The sequence below is a fragment of the Geotrypetes seraphini genome, chromosome 2 (genome assembly GCF_902459505.1).
Source record: "Geotrypetes seraphini chromosome 2, aGeoSer1.1, whole genome shotgun sequence".
NCBI lineage: Eukaryota > Metazoa > Chordata > Amphibia > Gymnophiona > Dermophiidae > Geotrypetes > Geotrypetes seraphini.
Window position 1 is genome coordinate 393550740 of NC_047085.1, and position 23217 is coordinate 393573956.

The 23217-nt window shown below is 41.3% G+C and overlaps 1 protein-coding gene across 1 annotated transcript in view; it reads right to left on the minus strand.

The window, feature by feature from the left end:
• Nucleotides 1-15013: 15013 nt before the first annotated feature.
• Nucleotides 15014-23217, minus strand: part of NPY (neuropeptide Y) — a 46167-nt gene continuing 37963 nt past the window's right edge. Inside the window, exon 4 of the mRNA XM_033935202.1 lies at nucleotides 15014-15370. Coding sequence (XP_033791093.1) covers nucleotides 15346-15370 — 25 coding nt within the window. The 3' untranslated portion in view covers nucleotides 15014-15345. The remainder of the gene's footprint in view (nucleotides 15371-23217) is intronic.

Below are 23217 nucleotides of genomic sequence, written 5' to 3' on the forward strand. Positions count from 1 at the left end.
TTGGTAAGCCCCAACTTCGTGCAGGAAGAGGCGGTCGGAGCATACAGCGAGTGATTTCTTGCACTCACCGGCGCTCTGACTGCTCTCTCCTGTCTCTCCCGCTGCCCTCTCCAGTCTCCCCCATGAAAAACCATATTTGCGATTTTTCAAGATTCGTGGGGGTTCCTGGAACGGAACCCCCGCAAATGTCGGTGGAGTACTGTATACAAGTCCCAGTCCCTTTCCCTTTTGATATCTGCAAAAATCATGGCTGGACAAAACAGATAAGTCAATCAATTTATACTGTTTTTTTTATCTAGACTGGATTCTTTTTCAAAAGGAGATTTAAATTAGGTTCATAGGTTAGCAGACTCATGCTAATTCCTTTGCCATCATAAGAATATGTTCTTGGAACCCGCTTTGTATAAAGCTGGACATAAATAAAAACCATAACCATAGTAATAAATTCTCCATGGTGCTGTTTTTTACCCAGAAAGTGATGCTACTACAGGTGAAAGTTTGAATTTTTTTCATCATTAAAAGTAAATAGTTATCATTCTGACTGCTCTGTGCCCCAGCACTCATAAAACTCACCTTCCAGTCAAGGGTTAGATTTGCTTTAGGCAAATATTGGTGGTGATGAGTGTTAAAAGCTTGCAGGTCAATCCAAACATGCCAGTAATGAAAGTGTCAATTTTTTCTGTTTGGAGCTTCAGGGAGAAAATACCACAGAAAAATTATGCAAAAACATGTTTAAAAACCCCCAAATGCTGTATGGAGTGATATTTTTGATAGAAACTTGCTAAATCTGAGACTTGTGAGATCCTTTTAACCTAATCTAATCTAATATACAATTTATTAATCACACTATACCAAAGGTTGAAAGTGATTTACATCCAATATCTACAGGAGAATACAAAAGCAATCAATAATTAAAATATCAAATTTTTATGAAACCTTACGTAATTAATATCAGTCCTAATGTGAACAGGTAGATTATTCCAACTTCTAATAGCAGCATAAGCACTGGTACAATAAGTTCTTGATAGAACATTGATCTATGTATCCGTATATTAATCTGACTCTGCCCAGCCTTTAGATCACTGTTCATGTACTATGTGCTGGCTATGTTCACCCTTTAGACAATTCTGTTAATCGCATCGAACAACCAAGTGAATGGTGTTTTAGGTTATGTTAAAGTGCATTAAATTATGCAGTAACTAATCCTGATGCAAGAAATTAATATGCAGTAAGTATAAATCTAATGCAACACCTATTAGAGGGTGTGCCTAGCATTTATTTTCCAGGTTGTGTGTTAAAAATGTCTATTAGTGTGTGGTTGCAATTAGTGCAGATGCACTTAGCCCCAAATTTTATATATGGCACCTTAAATTGTGCACACAACCAATTTGCGCACGCAACTTAATTGTTTAACAAGCCTAATTGGTGCCAATATTTGTCAATTAATACCTATAATTAACACTAATTGGCAGTAAGTAGAAGTAATGCACACAACTTGGTAGATCTGGCCTGTTTGTATTCGGTGGTTTTTACCATTAATCATTCTCGACTATTTTTTTGCTCCCATCTGCTAACTTTAAACTTGTGCAAATGTTTTTTTTGCCTTTGATGCTTGGGTGGTACACCTCTCCGTTTGTCTGAGGCTTTTCTTTCGCTTAAGTAATAAGCTAGCTTTCTTGTGTGGTGCTTTTCTTTTGGAGTGATATTTTTGAATTTTTGCACAACTTGGTAGGTTCATTCTATAAAGTGATGCGTGTCATTTCCTGTGCATGAATCTGAAAAAACACACATGTCCAGGGGTAGAGCATGGGCAGATCTTGGGCATTCCTAAAATTTGTGTGCTCTTTTATAGAATACACCCTATCTGCACACAACTTAGGTGAAGTTGATTAGGCCTGGTTTTCCTTGGCTTTAATGGGTGTGCCAAAAGTTATGACACACTGATACAAAAGCGTGGTTCTATTTATAGTAAATGCCTTTTATAGAATCACGCTATGTGCCGTTCTAGTAAACACCAATTTTTTTTTAATGTAGAATACTTTTCTACTGGAAAGATTATCAAGGTAAAATCCTAATCTTCCGTTCCAGTGCAAAACCTGGATCCTGAATCTGTGAGATGTATCTAAGCAGTCCCTTGAGCCTATGGTGGGATAGAAAAGTCTACTGTGAGCACTGCAGACCCAAAAGTCCTTTTGTGCAGCCTCTAAGGCCTCAATTTCCAGATGGAAATTGGCAGATGTTTTCCACATTTGATGTATGCAGAGGAAATAGCTGCCTGTATCCATCTGGAAATTGAGGCCTTAGAGGCTGGTCTTCTTCTCTGGCCCGGACACATGAGGATAAAGAGACGATGTGAAAGTCGTAAGTCATATGTCGTTTCCAAATGGGCATCTATATGATCCATTCTACATACCTTTACAGAGTGGATGTGGCAGCACAAAAGGACTTTTGGATCTGCAGTGCTCGCAGCAGACTTTTCTATCCCACCATGGGCTCGAGGGACTGCTGTGGTATATCCCACAGGTTCAGGACTCATGTATGTTTTGCACTGGAATGGAAAATTAGGCTTTTACCTTGATAATCTTTTCAGTAGAAGCCCCGCCCTATCAGTTTTCAGTGTAGCCTGCTTTTAGCCTCAGACAGGATGTTTCTGCATAGGCTTGTAGACACTCAAGCAATACAAAGCAATATGAAGCTACAGATTCAGACATACTGGAGGGTCTATATAGGATTGCTCTTGACAAGATCAGAGTCAAACAAGTGTTAGTGCTAGTTGCATGCAGGTAGGTGGTTTTCATTCCACCTTGTTGATGCTATGTTGCATTTGATAATGAATTGTGTTTTCTTGCAGAGCAAAAGTATGTGAACGGGGAGTTCCCTGTACCCCTCCTTGTTGTTTCTTCTCTTTCAGAAGTTATCTCTCTTTGATACAAACTGAGGAGAGGAGGCAGTGCCCAGTGATGCAGGTAGGTGGAGTTGAAGAAGTAGATGATGCCTTCTGTATTCCTCACAGGTGAAGATGTGGGACTCGTGTTTTTCTACTGGAAAGAAAATTATCAAGGTAAGAACCTAATCTTCCATTATTAAGGGCCCCTTTTACAAAGCCACAGTAGCAATGCTGCCATGGTAAATGCACCAAAGCTCATTCAATTCCTATGTAAGAGGCCCTAAATCATGCAAGTTTGTAAGCTCTCTTCAGAATGCTTTTTGGATATCCTCTGTTTTGTAATTTCCTCATTAATTCTTTAGCTTGTATCATAAAAATGTCTTCCTCCCTGACCAGGACACATGAGGACAAAGAGATGATTTGAAAGTTGGACATCATTTGATATAATTCCCTATTATCCTACTAAATCTCTTCATTCTACATCACATAATCTTCTTGTTGTACCATCATTAAAACTAATTAACACATTGAGATCCAACAACTTCGCTGTCACTTCACCCTCTCTTTGGAATTCACTGCCCAATCACTTACGGATCGAATCCACGATAAAGCAATTAAAAGCAAAACTAAAAACATTCTTATTCCAAGATGCTTTTGGATAAAAACTGTCCTTTTAAGAACTAAAACAATTACAGCTTCTACCCTCACCTATTGTTTTACCCTAAGTGTGCTTTCTCTCAAAGATTGTAGTTCTACCCTTCTTCCCTAATTGTGCGCAGTTAGTATTTTATGTTTTTGTATGTGTATACTAACCTAATCCGGTTCTGTATAGTATTTTAACTCCAACTTGTTTTGTTTCTTTTAAGATATTCTTTTATTACTGTACACCGCCTAGAAATTTGATTAAGCGGTATAGCAAATTTTTTTAATAAACTTGAAACTTGATGAGCAAGGTTTCTGCTTTTTCCATCTCTGCTCATAGAATGCTCTGGATCAAACAGTGGATGGTAGATTCACATTCCAAGGCAATGCTCAGCAGGCTTCCTTTTAAGGGGCAAATGCTGGTGGTAAGAGCTTAGATGACCTTATGGCCAGTATGGTAGATTGTCGTCGTAAACCTTTACCTGACAGCAAACCATGAGCCCCTAGAGAGTCAGGTTGGGCTAATTTTCAAGGATCTCAGCGATTTCATCAGAATTTGGGAAGAACCTCTACCCAGAGATCATATCAAGGATCTAGACAGAGCTACTGAAGTGCTGGGTGACCTCAATCCTCTGGTTGTCACTCTGCAGCAGCCTCTAAGAAATCCCAATGATGTCAAGTCAGTTGCCCAGGCCCCATGGATAGTCAGGAAGTTAGCATCTAGGGAGGCTTGGAAGCTGATTTGCTCAAACTGCTGGGTACTGGACATCATTCGAGAAGGTTATAAGCTCAAATTCTGTCACCCACTCCTGAATCTATTTGTGAACTTTACGGCCAGGAGGCCAGAGAAAGCAATCAAATTCTGGGCGACAGTGACAAGGCTCTTAGACATTTGAGTCATAGAACCAGTGCCTCCTGAAGAATTGAGCTTATGCAAATACTCTTTATACTTCATAGTACCCATGAAAGACTCAGATAACTGGAGAACAAGCCTGGATCTGAAGTCTATCAATACAGCACTAAAGGTTCTGCAGTTCAGCATAGAGACAGTTTGGTAGATCATTGCAGTGGTGGCTCCAGAGACTTTTTAACCTTCCTGGATTTAATGGAAGCCTATCTTCATATTCCAATATTCCCAGAGCACATAAAGTTTCTGAGGTTTCATGTTTAGAGAGCCATTTCCAGTTCTCTGCGCTTCCCTTTGGCCTGGCAACATCACTGCGCACATTCACATCGGTGATGGTGGTGGTAGTGTTGCATCTCTGCTAGAACTAGGGGGCATGCAATGAAGCTACTAAGTAGTAGATTTAAAACAAACTGGATAAAATATTTCTTAACTTAACGTGTAATTAAACTCTGGAATTTGTTGCTGGAGAATGTGGTGAAAGGAGTTAGCTTAACAGGGTTTTAAAATATGTTTAGATAATTTCTTAAAAGAGAAATCCATAGGCCATTATTAAGATGGCTTGCGGAAATCCGCTGCTTATTCCTAGGATAAACAGCATAAAATCTGTTTTACTCCTTGGGATCTTTCTAGGTACTTGTGACCTGAGTTGGCTACTGTTGGAAGCAGGATACTGAACTTGATGGACCTTTGGTCTGTCTTAGTATGGCAACTCTTATGTTCTTATATAATCAGCTGTCTGAAGGTCCATAACACTGGGTCCATTGGACCTGCATGTGTCCAATCACTTTTACTATAAACCTCTGAGATATTCAGTTGTTGTATATCAATGCTTCTTTAAAAAAAACTGTGTAGACCAGATGTATGGACTAAACTTGGACAGAAGATGGATAAGAGATTCAGTAGATGTGGAAAATGCTGTATTTGTGCTATCACATTGGACGGAACATCATTCTGACTGGTGAAGGGAGGTAGGATTATCACCCTTGCTGGTTCAACTACCTGTTTTTCTAAAAATGTGGTCTATGTGAACTTATTTATGTAGTACAGACATCATGTTCATTTTGTACCTGGATGACTGAACGTAAATTTTCTGTGTACATGAAGAAACTTGAGGCCCTATACATTGCATAAGTCAGCAGCACAGCATTGAAGATCTACGTTGCATGATTATTAAGCAGTTGGATGTTTTAATTCGAGGAGACACTAAGAAGAAATGGCTCCATCAGTTAGAGGAATGACTTACCATATTTTTCACTCCATAAGATGCACTTTTTCCACCCCCAAAAAGGGGGTGAAAAAGTGGGTGCATCTTATGGAGTGAATATACCAGACAACGGCTCTGAACCTGACAATGTATCTGCCTATTTCTCTCTCCCTTCCCTCCATCCCCATCACTTCCCTGCCCACACTTCCCAGCGAGCGAGTGCTGCCTGAGAACAAATGCGAGCCTCCCAAGGTCAGCTTAGTCTCACGGTGCCGTCAGCTGCCGTGTCTCTCTCCCTTCCCTCCATACCCCTTCCTCACTTCCCCACACATGCTTCCCAGCGAGCACGTGCTACACGAGAGCCGCTGCGAGTCTCCCCGGGTCAGCTCAGTAGTGTGATACCGTCAGCTGCCATAGCCATGCATCCTCATTGCAGCTAAGTTTTGGAAGCCCATGGCTATTCTAAGCATGTGTCTGAAAGCAGGGTAGTGGCTAGACCTGTGCACTATAAAATCCCTAAAGTGAATGACATTGGCTAGGTTTTGAAACTATCCAGGGAAATGGTTAGCTGAGTAATGAGGCTGAAAAGAAGCAGCAGAGGAAGTTAAATGGTATCTTGAGGGAAGCTGCATGAGCTCTTTTTCCTTTATAAAAAATTTTTTGTATTGTATTTTTTCTTGCCAGAATGAGATGAAAAAGAGGATGAACAGATGTAGAACATATGTTTCCTTTAAGCTGTGCATGTGTGTGTTAGGGCCCACCCAATTGTGATACACCTATAGAAGTAGCTGGCAGGCCTCCCTAAGCCCCATCACCTGTAGACCTTCCCCCGATGGCGAGCAGGTATGCTGAGGAGAAACACCACGCACCCCTCTTCTTCCCATTGCCCAGACAGGAGTGGAAAGGGATGTCATTGAGAGGCGGCAGCTGCCTGTCAGGGGATCCACTGAGTCTCTTGCAGAACTGTCTCTCTTGCTTGGGATTATGGCTCGGGACTTTTGCTTCAGGTAAATATTTCTTTATCATGGTAAACAGCTTTGGAGATTGTCCTCACAAATCAGTATAGTACAGGCATCAGATTCTTGGAAAAGATAAATGCATACATATTCAATGTACAGGAAACTGGGCAGAACATGGGAGTTATATAATAGGGAAAAATTGTTTTGTTTCACTTGTGCTGGATCCATTTTTTCTCATTTGTTTTGTTCTACAAAAGTCTCTCTTGGCATGGGATTTTGGCCTGGTATATATTAGTACACAATTTGGTTCAGTATGTTTTTATTCTTGTTTTCCTACTCTAAATCTAGGGTGCGTCTTATGGTCAGGTGTGTCTTATGGAGCGAAAAATACAGTATCTTTCAACTTTGCACTATTGAACCCCATAGGCTGAATAGCTCTGTGGAATGAAAAGCATTCTCTGCTTGTCCCTTTTAGTGAATATTTGCTGGTCAGGTGATATGTATGTTGTCAGTATTGGTATCTTTTTGAGTGTTTGGCTATTTTTGAATTTTTAGAGTTGTGGAATTTGTGGTTCTCTCCTGACACAGTGATATGCAAAACAAGGACTCTTGTCAAGAGGAGCAAAAGGTTTGAGAGAGGAGCTCAAGGACTGAAGAATTTCTGGGGTTTTGTAGCTGAATGTTTGATGTGAATGGCACTTTTTTAGTGCTGCCCATGGATTACAAACATCGATTACACTAGCCAACACTCATTTTGGTGCCTCAAATGTTAGACCTGTTTCTAGGTATATTTGACCTGCAGATTCCAAAAATGGCACAAGTTTTCTCCTACCAGCTCTAGTTTTTGAGATATGCATGTGCCATATACCACACTTCACTCTGTTCGCTCATTAAAAAATCAGGATATTTTAATCTAATGTTTAAATTAATATTTTGTAAGCATGAAGGAAACATTAAAAATTAAAAGAAAAGTGTACAACATGAAAATCTACTTATTTCATACCAAAAGCACAAGTTTATGATACAAACTTTCCAGTCTTTCGACACACAAGAAGCTCCTTTAGTAAGATTTCCGAGAGTGGGATCTGCCAGGACAATCTTGCATAAGATTCCAACAATAGTCAGCTATCATGTGTGCATCCCATCTTCCTTGGTATCTGGCTTCTATTGTTTTTATGTCTTGGTGAAATCTTTCACCTTGCTCTTCGCTTAAGTCACCAAGGTTCTCTGGAACGTGATCTAAGTGATTGTACAGATAATGGACTTTAACATTCATGTTACAGCTAAGCCTGTTGAAATGAAAGCGCATAGCCTCTATTAATTGTGTGTAGTTGTCTGCCTTCTTGTTGCCAAGAAAGTTTTTCACAAGGACAAATGAAAACCAGGCACATGATTCGATTTCATTCATTGATGCTATGATATGTGGGTCATTTATAAGTTGTCTGATCTGTGGCCCATTGGAAATTCCTGCCTTCAGTTTTTCCATGGTAAGTCCAGGTAACATATGTGCTATGTATTCAATGCACTTACCGTCTTTATTCAAAGCCTTTACAAATTGTTCATCAGGCCTAGCTTTATATATAGTGATGGCAGTATGATTCTATTTTATGCTACCAAAGGTTCATTGATTACATTTTGTCCTCCAACCACCATATATTCCCTCGGAGGTAAATATTTTTTGCCCAATGTTCATGTTTAGCTCTTTTAAATAATGTAAAAAAAAAATAAATAAATAATAATAATAATAAATTCAACCATATCTGAGAAACTAGAGCTGATGTGGTCTATCCAATGCAATCTTCTGTATCAGCGCCCCAAATAATTTTTTTTTGGCCTATATTATCTGGAATGATTACAGGAAGTGGGTTGGATACTTGCAAAAGTTGGACTACCAAACAGGTTTTTTGAATTTGAAGGTTTTTGCCCCATGTTGTAGATATGTTGTGTATCCAGTGATTTTTGTTATTTTTTTGGACTGGGAATGGTTTTTTTCTGATTGTTTTTTAGGGGAGTTTTATTCTTCCCAGCCCTTTTTCCAGATTAAGTGGGCCAATGAAAATAGAGTATACGAGACTAAAATAATCAGTTGAATTGATAATGCCTGTTTGACCTTAGCTTTGAGGCCTTATTTGCGAGTTTTTGTAACAATATAAAAGTCACTGCACACAATACAAATTAGTTTATATTGTGTGACTTGAAAGGCGATATAGTCTGTTCCTTATGTTTTGGTGGTTAAGGTAATATACTCCATCACATCTGGTTACTATCCCGATGTATGTTGTTTTTTTTAATTTGTAAACCTCTGTGGTTTGGAACAAAGACCTCAACTTTGGACTATTTTTTGAGTGACATACAGAGGAGTGAGTGATCCACTAAATACAAGACTCCCCAGCTACTAATGGTTCCATTCCCAAGAATTAGCTACAGCCTCTGAAGATGAACTCTTACACCTTTCCGTGGCATGTTCCCCACTAAACTAGTTTCAGAATTAGTTATTGAATCTGTTTAAGTTCTTTGTTACACATTGGATCTTCCTGATCTTATTTTTTTTACATTTACTAAATACTCTGTCTGTTGAATGGTTATATGATATTATGCTATAAATTCCCTTATCACAGTGTGTGTTAACCTGCAAAATCAGTTTTGATATACTATTATGAATACACTATCTCCCCTTTTACATTAATTGTGCAAGGGTAACACAAGCTGCAAAAACCTTTTTTTCCCCCCCTTAGAATTAGTACATTTCTTAAAGCTTTGCTCTACACTGTCTCTGAGCTTGAAAAACTTGAGCTACTGTTAAGAACCCAGGGCAGAATTTGAAGCATAAATGAAGCAGTAGCCTTGTTATGATGTATCAGAAACTTGACAAAATTTGTAGGCAGATTATTTTAAAAAAAATCTAAATTTATAAAGAATATTTGGAAAAAAAATTCAGGCTCTTCATTGGGGGGGGGGGACCCTTATTCCTAGGGGCAGACTTGAAGATTACTTACTGAATTGATCATCAGACATTTTCTATAGAATTTTTATTATATTAACATATATGTTGCATTGCATAACTCACTTAGCAGGAAGCATCAGCATGCCTCCCATTGATATGACATTGAAATTAGAAATATCCTTCAAAAATTAGAACATAAAGGACTACAGCTTTAACAATAAAAGTGAAAGATTAAACATTGCTGGTACTCTAAAATCACAGATACTTTTCTGTCGTTGTTGATATGGTTATCTCCATTTAAAGATACCTCTGTATTTAAAGGGAGAGGGGTCATTTAAGGATAGCTCACTGGTTCATACCAGACAGAAGACACAATGGTGGTAATTATATGTACTAGTGCCTCATTGTAAGTGGCACAAAGGGGACAATTAGCACCAATTCTATAAGGGACGTAAGCTATTGTAGGCGGGCTTTTATGCAAGTGTTCTGTCTAGAAAGTGCATGCTAAATGCTGAGCTGCCCATAGGAGTACAATGGGTGACTCAGTGTTTATCATGCATTGCTTGGCAGTAGAGAATAACATGGGGGCAAATTTGTCCCCGTCCCCGCAGAAGCTAAATTTCCCCATCTCCACGGGTTTTGTCACTCTCCCTGTCCCATTCTTGTAAGCTCTGCCTTAACAGCACAAGCCTCGAATACTTATGATTTTAAAGTGTTTGAAGCTTGTGTAGATGAGGGCAGAGCTTGCAGAAACGGGGTAGGGACAGGAAAAGAAGTCGCAGAGATGAGTTCCCGCGGGGAAAAATTTGTCCCTGTGCCATTCTCTACTTGGCAGTTCATCTTTGTAAAAGAACCCTATAGAGAGGTGCCCCGCAAACGTTTCTACTCAGTGGCACAGTACACTCCGGGCCGCAGCTGAAAATGCGCAGACGTGAACGTGATGATGGCGAGGTGCCGGCGAGAAGAGGCGTGGATGCTGGCTAACTGCCTACAGCATATGCCTCTCGCTGTGGACAGTCAGCTGGCACCAGCACCTCTCCTCCTTGCCAGCGTCTCACGGCATGCCGCAGGGCACGGTTTGCAATACACTACTATAGAGCATTAGCGCAAAGCCACATTGATGTGCCAAAAATGAAGTGCACCTTCTTACACTGGGCCAAAGGTTGGTGTAAATGGGCTTGCAAAAGTGCATCATGCAACTCACACAAATGATGGTATTCTATGTTGTGCACATCGATTAGTGACAAGCCCGTGACATGACCCCTGTCTGTGAGGTACTAATCAATTTTGGCACACTAATACTGTAGTGCAGGGGTGTCCAACCTGTGGCCCCGTGAAGTATTTTGTGCGGCCCCGGTCGAGGGCGATGCAGTGTTTTCCTCTGCTGCCCCCTGGTGTTTACCGTCTTGCCGGCTCCCTCCTCTGTCTTGCTGCAGCGTTTGTGCGGCCCCAGAAATATTTTTTTTGGCCAATGTGGCCCAGGGAAGCCATAAGGTTGGACACCCCTGCTGTAGTGCATAAATGCCAGTTATTGGTGCCACTCTTCTATAAACTAGGCACACAAAGAGTTCATAAATTTAGGCCCCAGCTCATAGAATTGCCTTCAAGATGATCATTGTAGTGAAGTGTCCTCAATGTTGCAGTTCAAAAAATATCAGAGGCACTCTTATCAATCAAGGGACATTACAGGTGTGGCATGATGATCCGTGAGCTGGCAGCCACCAGCCAAGCTGAACAGCTCCAGGTTTCTCAAAATCTGATTAAAGAACCAGGATTTTAAGAAGAGCATGTACAAAGCATATCGGACTGAACTAGAAACAAGATACACCCAAACCCACTCAAAGACAGAAATAAACCAGGAATATTTCCATTCTGATATGGTTCACAGTACAGTGGATATTGTTCCATTCAAATTGAAACAAAAAAAACCCCCAAAACAATTGGCAACAAAGTATCAATCTTACTCAGAACAAACACAGGTGTCTATATTAATATAAAGACTTCAGTACTGGGTAAACCAATCTCATCGGTTTTCAATTTTTTATTTTTTTATTTTTTTTTACCCTGGGCAGACAATGTAAAAACATTGAAAACTGATGAGTTTGGTTTACCCAGTACTGAAGTCTTTATATTAATATAGACACCTGTGTTTGTTCTGAGTAAGATTGATACTTTGTTGCCAATTGTTTTTTGGTTTTGATATACAGTATATATTTTGGCAAATTATAGGTTCTTTTTTTGCTCCATTCAAATTGGCCACATAGAACAATAAAGTATTAGAAGTCATACAGCTCTGAAAATGAAAATTTCTACAACTGTGTCAGTGATTTAGGAGGGCATTTACTAAATGTTAACAAACCCTTCATGGACAATGGTAGCAGTACAGAGTAAGCAGGAGGACCAATCACAAAAAAATAATGTGCTTCTTTCGAAAACTATATTCCCTGTTAGTCTTATCTCCATTTTCTTCATTTTGTCTTCAGCAGGAACATGGTGAAGCCCCTATGGAATGACATTTTTGGTCTTTACCTCATATGATGAAACAGATGCATTTGGAAAGCAGTCTGTACAGAAAGTTTGTCTTAAAGATAGGATTTTCTATAATATGTATTTTATTTTGCAACAGATTAGGGCGGGACAAGAGAAATATAGATATTGGCATGCACCTTGATGATATTTAGCCAGCGGTGATCAGCATTACACCCGGAAATTCAGTGCTGGGCCACGTCCAGGCTCCAGCATTGAATTTCCAGTGAATGGAGCCAGCAAAACGTAGTTGGTTAAGTGCCACGTTCTCCTTTTGAGGGCATGTCTGGGGGTCTGGACGGCTTTTCAAAACCCAGCACTTTGGGTTTTGAAAATCTTGGAACAAATCACTGTCAGGCAGGAGTGCATCCACGTATGCATGGATACCACGCGCGTGCACGTGATGTCATCACGTTGCTTCTGCGCATGTGTGGATGCCCTGCCTGATGAGAGCAGGCAGTGGGGGGTGAGGTTGGGGTGGGATTGGGGGTGGGACAGGGACGTAACGGGGCAGGGATGGGTAGAACTGGGCGGGCCTGGGGGTCTGGATTATCCAAATGGAAAATCTGGTAACCCTAGTTAAGTGCAATATTCATTGCTTAACCAGCTACAATAAACTACATAAAAGGCCCCTTTTACAAAATCACAGAATTGAATGGGCTTCGGTGCATTTACCAGGGCAGCATCGCTACCACGGCTTTGTAAAAGGGACTCAACAGGACTGAGTTTTATTTGGTCCTATTTTTGTGGTTCTCTTAGCCAGTTAAGAAGCCTGTGCTGGCTGTTTAAATCATTTTGAATATAGGGCTCATGAATTTATGAAGTCATTCCCACACTCCAGCCCCTGCATGACCTTTCTGCTATGACACAGTAGGATACATTAGGAAAAATGTGGGGGCCCCTTTTCTACAGTGTGGTAAGATGTTGCATCAGCAAAAAATGAACATGTGCTGAGTAATCGGTGCCCAGCCTGTCTCCTGTAGATACTGCACAGAAAAGTTCTTTACCGTGCATTAATGATTGTTCACAATTAGCACAGATGTATTAACCACCTCCTCCTGAGGAGCTCATAAGGCACCCATGCTAACTGCACAAGTTTTAGGGTGCAGGAAATAACATGTGCTGGTCATGCCCGCTCTCCGCCCTAACTCACCAGTTCCCAATCCCCCAATATGGCTTGCAATTAATGCATGAATTCGCAGACACTAGCTCTCATGCCAGCACCGTAGCAACTATTGAACTTGAACACGAAGGCCCACATTCTATAAACGGTGCCTGACGTTCGGTGCCTAATTTAGCGCACCTAGCCGATTGAGGCACTAACTTACCCCCTCTTTTATAAAAACCCTTTTCCAAGAGGTTTTCAGCACTGGCTGGTACATAAGAAGCGCCATCTCCAGATCAGACCATCGGTCCATCAATTCCGGCGATCCGCACACACGGAGGCCCCGCCAGGTGTACACCTGGCATAATTTTTAGTCACCCGTATCCTTATATGCTCTGTACTGCTCTGAGGGTCATAGTTCCTATGAACCTTTTGCGCAGTTTTGTAAAAGGGGGAGGGTGAGGGTTAATTATCTTACCCCCTCCTTTATAAAGCTGCGCTAGTGTTTTTAGTGATGGCCATCGCGGTAACAGCTCTGACACTCATAGGAATTCTATGAGTGTCGGAGCTGTTACTGTGGCGGACGGCGCTTGAAAAGAACATAAGAACTGCCATCTCCGGATCAGATCTTTGGTCCATGAAGTCCGGTGATCCACACATGCGGAGGCCCAGCCAGGTGTGCACCTGGCGTAATTTTAGTCATCCATATCCCTCTATGCCTCTATGGCTTTGTAAAGGAGAGGGTTAAATAGCTCAATCGGTGCCATTAATTGAAAGCACCATTAAAAAAAAAAAAAAAAAAAGATAAAATTAATTATCTGGTAGGCGTCCAACTCGGTAAGCACCTACCACTTCAAGGTAGGCGTCTACTCTGAGGCACCTACCAGAAAGTAGTCATGGTTGGGGGCAGATTCTGGACATGGTTTGACTTAGGCACACTCATTTAGGCCAAGAAACCCCTAGCCGAAACAGGAGTGCATCTAAGGTTTCAACACCTACTGGCGGCTAAGACCACATAAGCACTGATAGGCATGATTCTATAAACAGCGCCTACAAGTTAGATGCCATTTCGAGAACCAATTTACCTACATTATTATCCCCCTCCCCCCTTTTATAAAACCACAATAGTGGATTTTAGCGCAGGCCGGTGCACTGAATGCTCTGTTCTGTTCCCAACGCTCATAGAAACTCTCTGAGATTGCATTCAGTGCGCTGGCCTGCCCTGAAAATCGCTATTGTGGTTTTAAAAAGGGGGAGGGGGCATGTGCATTAACTGCTTAATATACATTAGTAAAAGGGCTCCTAGGAGAAGACAAAGGGGTCCTTTTATCAAGCCGCGCTAGCGGGGTTAGCGCATCGGACATTTCATCACGCGCTAACCCCCGCAGCCGGCTAAAAAACTAACGCCTGCTCAATGCAGGCGTTAGCGGCTAGCGCGGCAGGTAGTTTAACGCACGGTATTATGCGCATTAAACCCCTACCTCAGCTTGATAAAAGGACCCCAAAGAGCCTAAACATGAACATAGCATCAAAATTAAATATATGTAACTAAACAGGTTACTAGTTTTGCACATAAAAAAAGGTATGTGATCTTTACATACCAACTAACGAGGAAACAAAACAAAATCCACTACCGTTTCTTTAAAAGTTAAATTGCATTAGTCAAAAATATTTCTGACTTGGAGTATTTTTTGTAAATTTGACTTTATATTGTGTTATGAATGTAGAATATTTTTCAGTTTCATTGTGCTAAATGATGTAACACATAGTAAACACTACCATTCGTAATTCATGTTTCATAACTGAAAATAAATAGATTTATTCCATTAAAAGGCTGAAATAATAATATGAATCATTCGAATATCTGTGCAATTGTACTAGAATGGAAGGCCACTGAAATTCAGCATACAGATGGAAACCTAATCTTGCTGTACTAAGGGTAACTTCCCTCCTTCCCCCTTGTTCAGACTGTTACATTTTCAAATGCACAAATAATTTATTTAAATTAATTTATGTACAAATATCATGGAGAAAAAATTCCACAGAATTCAGTGTGATGCCTGCATGCTGTGGCTGAATTTGGAGGACTGAGAAAAACCCAATTTGTTTTATCGAAATTAAATCCGGACAAGGAAAAATCAGAAAAGGTTGAAGACGAGTCTCAGTTTCCATCACCACATTGAAGGATCTTCAAACCTGCAACATATTAGGAACAGAAAAATTAGGTGATCGGTAAATGGGATCATTCCCTCCACCCCACCCCCACTCGCCAATAAAGGTGAGTTGTAACTTATTTCACAGGTTGAAATCCATAAAGTAACAGAGGACCAAGACTGTCTCGAGCCGGAAATGTGCCTCCGTGCAACTCCCCCCCCCCCCCCCCCCTTGAGCTCCTATCCTGCCCACTGAGTCATAGCCAAGCAGAGAAAGCAATGGACAGGAGGTAGAAACTTCTACTGTGGATAACCCCCTCTTTTACTAAGGTGCGATATGCTTTTTAGCACGCAATAAATATTAGCGCGTGCTAAATGCTAATGCGTGCATGTTATCCTGTGGACGCATTAGCGATTAGTGCACGCATTGATTTAACATGGGCTCAATGCACGCTAAAAGGCTTAGTGCACTTCAGTAAAAGAGAGCCTTAGTTGTTAAATGCTGCTGGAAATGAGTGGCTAGTCCTGACCAAGAAATTTAACCTATCAGTGACTGCATACATCTCGAACTAGAAGGGCATGGATGCAGTGGTGTAGTGAGCATGAGAGGTACCCGGGGCGGTGGCACCCTTCCCCCACCTTCTTCTCCGCTCCCCCCCCCCTCCTGCCACATGCGCGTGCCCCTTCCCTTCCCCCCAAACCTCTTTAACGTTCCCGGCGCAAGCAGCAACCCAAACCTGCTGCTCACACCAGCATCGGCTCTTCCTCCGACATTTCCTAGGCGTGGAAGTGATGTCAGAGGAAGAGCCGACACTGGCGCGAGCCGCAGGTTGGAGTTGCAGCTCACTCCGAGAAGGTTAAAGAGGTACTGGGGAAGGGAAAGGGCGTGTGCATGTGGTAATGGGGGGGAGCAGGTAGCAGAGAGGAGGACGGGTGCCGGTGCCATCGCCGGTGCCATCACCTCCACCAAGATGGCGCCAGGGTGGACTGCCCCCCCTTACTATGCCATTGCTTGGATGACTGAACATTTGGCGCTAGGACAAACACTGTCTAGAAAATGGGGAGTCATTTTTCATCAAGAAACAAACAGTCTCTTGTATAAGTCAAAGATTGATAATTAAATTGGAGGAAAAAAAGAGTCTCAGACACCGAACCCCTCTCAAATATGAACAAATGTTATCTCATGTAGATGGTTCGCAGGGTTTCTATCATTGACTCAATAAACTCCAAATAATTTGCTATTTTTTTATTTTTTTGTGTTGATTTTATCTTTCTGTTATCTTTCTTTTGTCAATAAATATTCTTACTTGGGTTGACTTAATAACCGTCATAACTATGGCAGCAAAATAGGACTTATCTTAGTCTATGACTGTTCCGTCTAACAATCCCCATCCCCCAAAGTTACAGGGGAAAATTTACTGTGGAAAATCCACTGCTATACGCCGAGATTGTTTGTTTCTTGGTGATAAGCTTCATATTATCTCTTGATCCTCTATCAGCACGTTATTGAGTCATTTTTCATCTCAAATTTAAAATCAGCGAAGTTTCATAAGCACCGCCATCCTTTAGGGGGGTTCCTTTTTTAATTAGAACAATAGCTAGCCTCGTTCTGCATGAATGCATTGTAAGTTTTTCCCAACTAAATTGCACACCGACATTAGGCTTTGAACTCCATACACAACACTTTGAATGTCAGCTGGTATAAGTCCATGACATGGAAAGGAGTGTTTTGTGATATTATTAATGTATTTTGTTCTAATAGTGCTTCACACCTCAGATTTATTTTTTGTCTGTAATATTAGCTTTAATATGCACATAATTCAATCCATGTAGGTTTCTAGAAGTCTATCTATGTATAAAACCTATTATCTCTAAAAAAATTCTTTCTAAAATTGCCACTGTGTGTATATATACACAGGGATGCACACAAATATTCATACATAGATTTTCCCCTAACAAAAAGGTAGTATAAAGAAATTAAAAACAAAAAAATCCCCAAAGGAAATAAGGTGATACCTTTTTGATTAGACTAACTCGATGCATTTTATGATGAGCTTTCGAAGGTAACCCTTCTTCAGATCAGAAATAAGCAATGTAAACAAATATCAGTATATATGAGGAAAATATGAAACACATTTTAGCAATAGGAAAAGGAAGGGGAGACAGAGAGACACCCACCCACCCCCTCCCTCTTCCTATCCCTGAAATGCTTTCATGTTTTCCTTATATATACTGATATTTGTCAACATTTGCTTATTTCTGATCTGAAGAAGGATTACCTTCGAAAGCTCATCATAAAATGCATCAAGTTAGTCTAATAAAAAGGTATCACCTTATTTCCTTGGTTTTATTTCTTTATGCTACCTTAGAAAGTGGACTAAAATAGCCGCCACACCATTTCACCCCTAACAAAAGAAAGATAAATAGTCACTTCTTGTATCAAGTCATATGTACAATGCATCTTCTTTGCATCTTTTCACCTATTATGGTGCAAATGTTACTTTCAGGTATAGATGTACAGAACACTAATGGATTGTCAGATCTGCATTGTTTCCATTCTCTGTGGTTTGCAGGGGACAGGAGTCCAAAGTGGATGCAAATAAAACAAAAAAAATCTGCAAATAAATTACCTGGATAGCAGGAGAGCAGCTTAGTCAGGAGAGGTGAAGGAAGAAAGTACAGCACCTTGCCATAGTCCAGGGCAGATAAGGGGAAGAGGTAGTGCAGAGCAGCAAGAGGCCACGGGAAGGAGAGCAGGGGGGAGGAAAAGCCATAGGAAAGGAAATCTGGAAGGACTGGCTGGAGGTAAGGACAGCAGAAGAAGAGGAAGGGGCAAAAACAGTTATTTGTATAATACCAAATGCTAGGCAAAATGTTATAGATAAGGATGTACACACAAACGCACCTGCCAGGCTTCTTATGGACATCCTTAAACCACCGGATCTTTATTCTTGAGGTTTATTGTGATGTCACAAAAATGCCTTGATGTGTACAGTGCTGTGTATGTGAAAATAGTGGTTCAAGGACCTGCAGAACAGGTACATTTAAAGCAGGGGTCTCAAAGTCCCTCCTTGAGGGCCGCAATCCAGTCAGGTTTTCAGGATTTCCCCAATGAATATGCATGAGATCTAGGTGCATGCACTGCTTTCAATGCATATTCCCTGGGGAAATCCTGAAAACCCGACTGGATTGCGGCCCTCGAGGAGGGACTTTGAGACCCCTGATTTAAAGCAATGAATGTACCGCAGAGCTCTGCTTCTTTTCTAATACTCAGCAGTGCACAGTACAAACCTTATCAGTTGCCTGGCATTTATAGTCTCTTGTATTAGGTTTAGGATGGAACCATTGAGAAAATGATGCCATCAAATTAGTTGGGCTCTCAGTTCTCTAACTCAGTGGTTCCCAACCCTGTCCTAGAGGACCACCAGGCCAATCGGGTTTTCAGGCTAGCCCTAATGAATATGCATGAGAAAGATTTGCATATAATAGAAGTGACAGGCATGCAGATCTGCTCCATGCATATTCATTAGGGCTAGCCTGAAAACCCGATTGGCCTGGTGGTCCTCTAGGACAGGGTTGGGAACCACTGCTCTAACTAGATATACAAGGCCGGATTTAAGGATCAGGCAAAATTAAAGCAAAGAAATAAAATACAAATAAAGCTTTAAATAAAATCATTTAAACAAAGATAAAGGGACATTTTTGCCCAAAGCATACATCCCTAGGCTCACATCACATATTATAGATCCACCCGTCAACTACCCTCTACTCTTTCTACCTGTTACCCAGCCAAATCCAACCTACATAGAAAAATAGGTAACAACATTAAAAATATAATTCAACAACCCAAATGCTGTACCTTAAACTTATAATAATCTTACCCATCATGTGCTTTCCTATCCCAGTCATCATCAACCAGGGCAGATAAGCTGACCCAAAAATCTCCCCTCAGAAAAATTCCCTCCCAACATCACCCCCACAACCTAAGAGGAATCCACATTTTTTTTTATATACCCCACAATTAAAACCTATCACCCTTATAAATTCCAGATCAGTACATAACATACTAAATGGCCTCACAGATCAAAACTGGGACATATTCCTGATTACTAAAACCTGGCTTAAAGACAATGATGATGGGGTTACACTAGGTATGATATGTCCCTTAGGCTATCAAACTTTAACATGCTCCCATACACACAAAAAAGAGGCTGAGTAACAGCCATTAACTGCCCATGACCAGTGGATTACAGAGAAATATTGGTACTAGATCCCAATATGTGTCACTTTAGAATAAAAACTTGTATTGAAATATCTAGCACTGTAACTATGGCAAATTTAACCTATAAATTGTACATTATGGGGCTCATAATAAAAAAAAACAACCCCCCCCAAAAAAAAACATCCAAAAAGTGGCCTAAGTTAGTTCTTGGATAATGAAAAAGACAGATTGTCCAAGTACCAATAATCAAAACTGGTTTTGGATGTATCTAGAAACAGCATAGGCCTTTACCCTGCCTCTGTACGCCTAGAGCAAAAAGGGGCATTTTTGGAGGCATGGATAGTGCGGGAGGTGGGACGACCTAGACTTAGTCATGTGGCAGCCATAACCAAAAAGGTTTTACAGGTTTCCAAACATACGTATTGACTTAGACCAAGTCAAAACAGGTATGAGTTCTGAATCGGGCCGCTGAGCTGATCGCAGCTGCTGCAATCAGCTCATCGGCCCAGGCAATCCGTCTCCCTGCACCAGTAACGATCCCCTATGACCCCCTCCCCCCGAATATTTCCCGGCAGGAGAAATGCCCAATCTCTCCTGCCGGACACAACCTCCCCACTGCAATCGGCAGGAGGGTGCGCAATCCCTCCTGCCGGACACAACCCCCCTTCCCCCCCCACTGTGATCATCAGCAGGAGAGATTCCCCATCTCTCCTGTTGGACACCCCCCCCCCACCACGATCATTGGCAGTAGAGATGCCCAATCTCTCCTGCCTGACACAACCTCCCCCACCCCCACTGTTATCATCATCAGGAGGGTGCCCAATCCCTCCTGCTGGATAATCCCCTGAATCCCCTTCCCCCTGACCACACACCCACCCCCCTGGACCCCCCCAGACCCCTCCTCTAACCTTAACAGATGGCGGGCTGGTCAGGTTCTCCGTCCGTCTGGCAAGCCCGCCTTCCTCTGAATGGCGGGCCTGCCCCTTCCTGGTGCATTGTGGGGCGTGTGTGGAGAAGGGTGTGTGTGTGGTCAGGGGAATGGGATTCGGGGGGTTGTCCAGCAGGAGGGATTGGGTACCCTCCTGGCAATGATCGCAGTGGAGGGGTTGTGTCCGGCAGGAGAGACTGGGCATCTCTCCTGCCAGGGAAGATTTTTTGGGGGGAGGCCACGGGGGTTCACAGCAGGAGAGATTAGACATTTTTCCTGCTGTGATCTTTGCGGGGGGGGGGGGGGGACGGACGATTCCAGGATTCTGTAACTGGCATCGCTTATGACAGACGCTGGTTAGAGAATCCTGCTTTTAGGTGAAGGACTGGCTCCTCCTTCGCCTAAAAGGTCTGTTTTGGGCATTTGAGACTTGGGCAATTTTTTGGTTGGGAATGTGTTGTAAGGATAGACATAGTGGCAGTCTGGGCGATTAAATTGCTGAACATAGAGGTAGACCATTCTCAAAAAGAACATCATTTTGGACCTTTTTTTTTTTTTTTTTAGAATGGGCATTTCGCTGCTGCCTACTTTCTGTGCCTAGGGACTTAGACGTTTCTTTTGATTATGTCCCTCCACATATATTGCTATTAGATCCCTAGTGTGTGTCTAGTTAGAATAAAAACTAGTATTGAAAAACATGCACTGTTAAGGATAACTATGGCAAATTGTATTCTGGAAACTCTATATTTCTTGGTGCCAGAGCCCCTAGTTTGAATCAAGTTAGGATACAACCTTGTATCATAAACTTGTACTGTAATTATGTCAAATTGTAACCTCTTAACTATATAATAAGCATGTTTAACCTGTAACCCTTTCTGAGCTCTTTGGGGACAGCGGGATAAAAAGTGAATTAAATAAATAAATGTTAAAATCAACCAGAATGAGGGAAGGAGTGGGCATCTTCCCTGCTGATCTTGAAAAAAAAAGTACAGAGGCTTGGGAGGAGTGCAGCATTGAAGGGGCTCAGCAGGAAGGGGGACAGAGGGCATGGACAGTGGGGAATGATGGGAGGGAGGGGCAGGAATACTGCATCCAGCACTGGTTGCCATACATGAAGAAGGACACGGTACTACTCGAGAGGGTCAAGTTTCAAGTTTTATTGTGTTTAATATACCGACCATCAACATGTATCTGGCCGGTTTACAATGCTAAAAAATAAAATAAAATAAAAGGTAAATATACGAGGGGGCGTGAACATTGGAAAAGACGATAAACAAGAACTTACATGAATTTGAGGGTAATAAGGGAAAGGAAAGGTCAATAAGTACATTATTAAAACAAAATTTAAAAGAAAGGGAGGAGGGGACATAACATATCAGGGATAGGATCGTTTTGTTAAAGCGTTTGAGATGATTTTACTGGTTAAGGGAAGGAGGTATTTAGAGGTTATGATATGCATCTTGAAATAGGAATGTTTTTAGTTTAGTCTTGAATTTGACGAGAAGATTTTCATGACGGAGTTGAGGTGGTATGGCGTTCCATAAGGCTGGAGCAACTACAGAGAAGTTAATTTTCCTAATGTAGTAGAATTCTTTGATGGAAGGAACGGCCAGTACGTTTTGATCTACTGATCTTAGGGCCCGAGAAGGACAGAGAGGGATGATAAGTTTGTTGAGAAAACATGAATACGTGAGAGTTTGATTTTAAAAACCAGCATTAAGGTTTTATAAGTGATACAGTGAGTGATGGGTAACTAATGGGCTTCTTTCAGGAAAGGAGTAACATGATCATATTTCCCTACTTTATATATAAGCTTGATTGCTGTATTTTGTATGAGCTGCAAACGACGTAGTTCTTTTTGTGGGAGTCTATTATATAGGGAGTTACTGTAGTGGTCCAGAGAAGAGCAACTAAAATGGTTAAGGGGCTGGAGGAGTTTCTATACAGTGAGAGATTAGAGAAACTGGGCCTCTTCTCCCTTGAAAAGAGGAGACTGAGAGGGGAAATGATTGAAACATTCAAGATAATGAAGGGAATAGACTTAGTAGATAAAGACAGGTTGTTCATCCTCTCCAAGATAGAGAGAACGAGAGGGCACTCTCTAAAGTTAAAAGGGGATAGATTCCGTACAAACGTAAGGAAGTTCTTCTTCACCCTCTTGGTGGCTACTGCTGACGATCGGCAGCAGCCATGGAGAACCCTTTTATGCATTGGCAGGAGAGTTTCCTTGTAAGGAAATATTTTGTGCATTGGGGCTTTAGACTTACAAAGTAACCTATGGAACTTTGTAAGTCTAAGTGCTATGAAACTGAGCCCCATAATTTTTAGGTTTGTCCTGGCTTCACTGATACAATAATTTGACATATACTATGGTGTTTATTATAGAAGATAAACATGGATTTAGACATGCGTAGACCAGAACTTAAACATTTAATCTTGCATAAACAATTACAGTTAAAATTACTTATATTCTGCTAATTACTGTATAAATTCTAAGCAGATTACATGAAGAGTAAACTAGATCATACGAAGGCATTTCAAAAAGTAAGGCACATTGACAGGATTTCATGAAACGAACACTCCTGGCATTTAAAACTCACACACAGGGAAAATGCATTCTTTGAGGCATGGCATGCTTAATCGATAGGGCATTGTATATAAAATGGTGGCACCCTTAGCTGTTTGCACACTAAAGAAGCAGTGAGCAGTCATCAGATTTTTGTGGTCAGAGGGTGTGAGA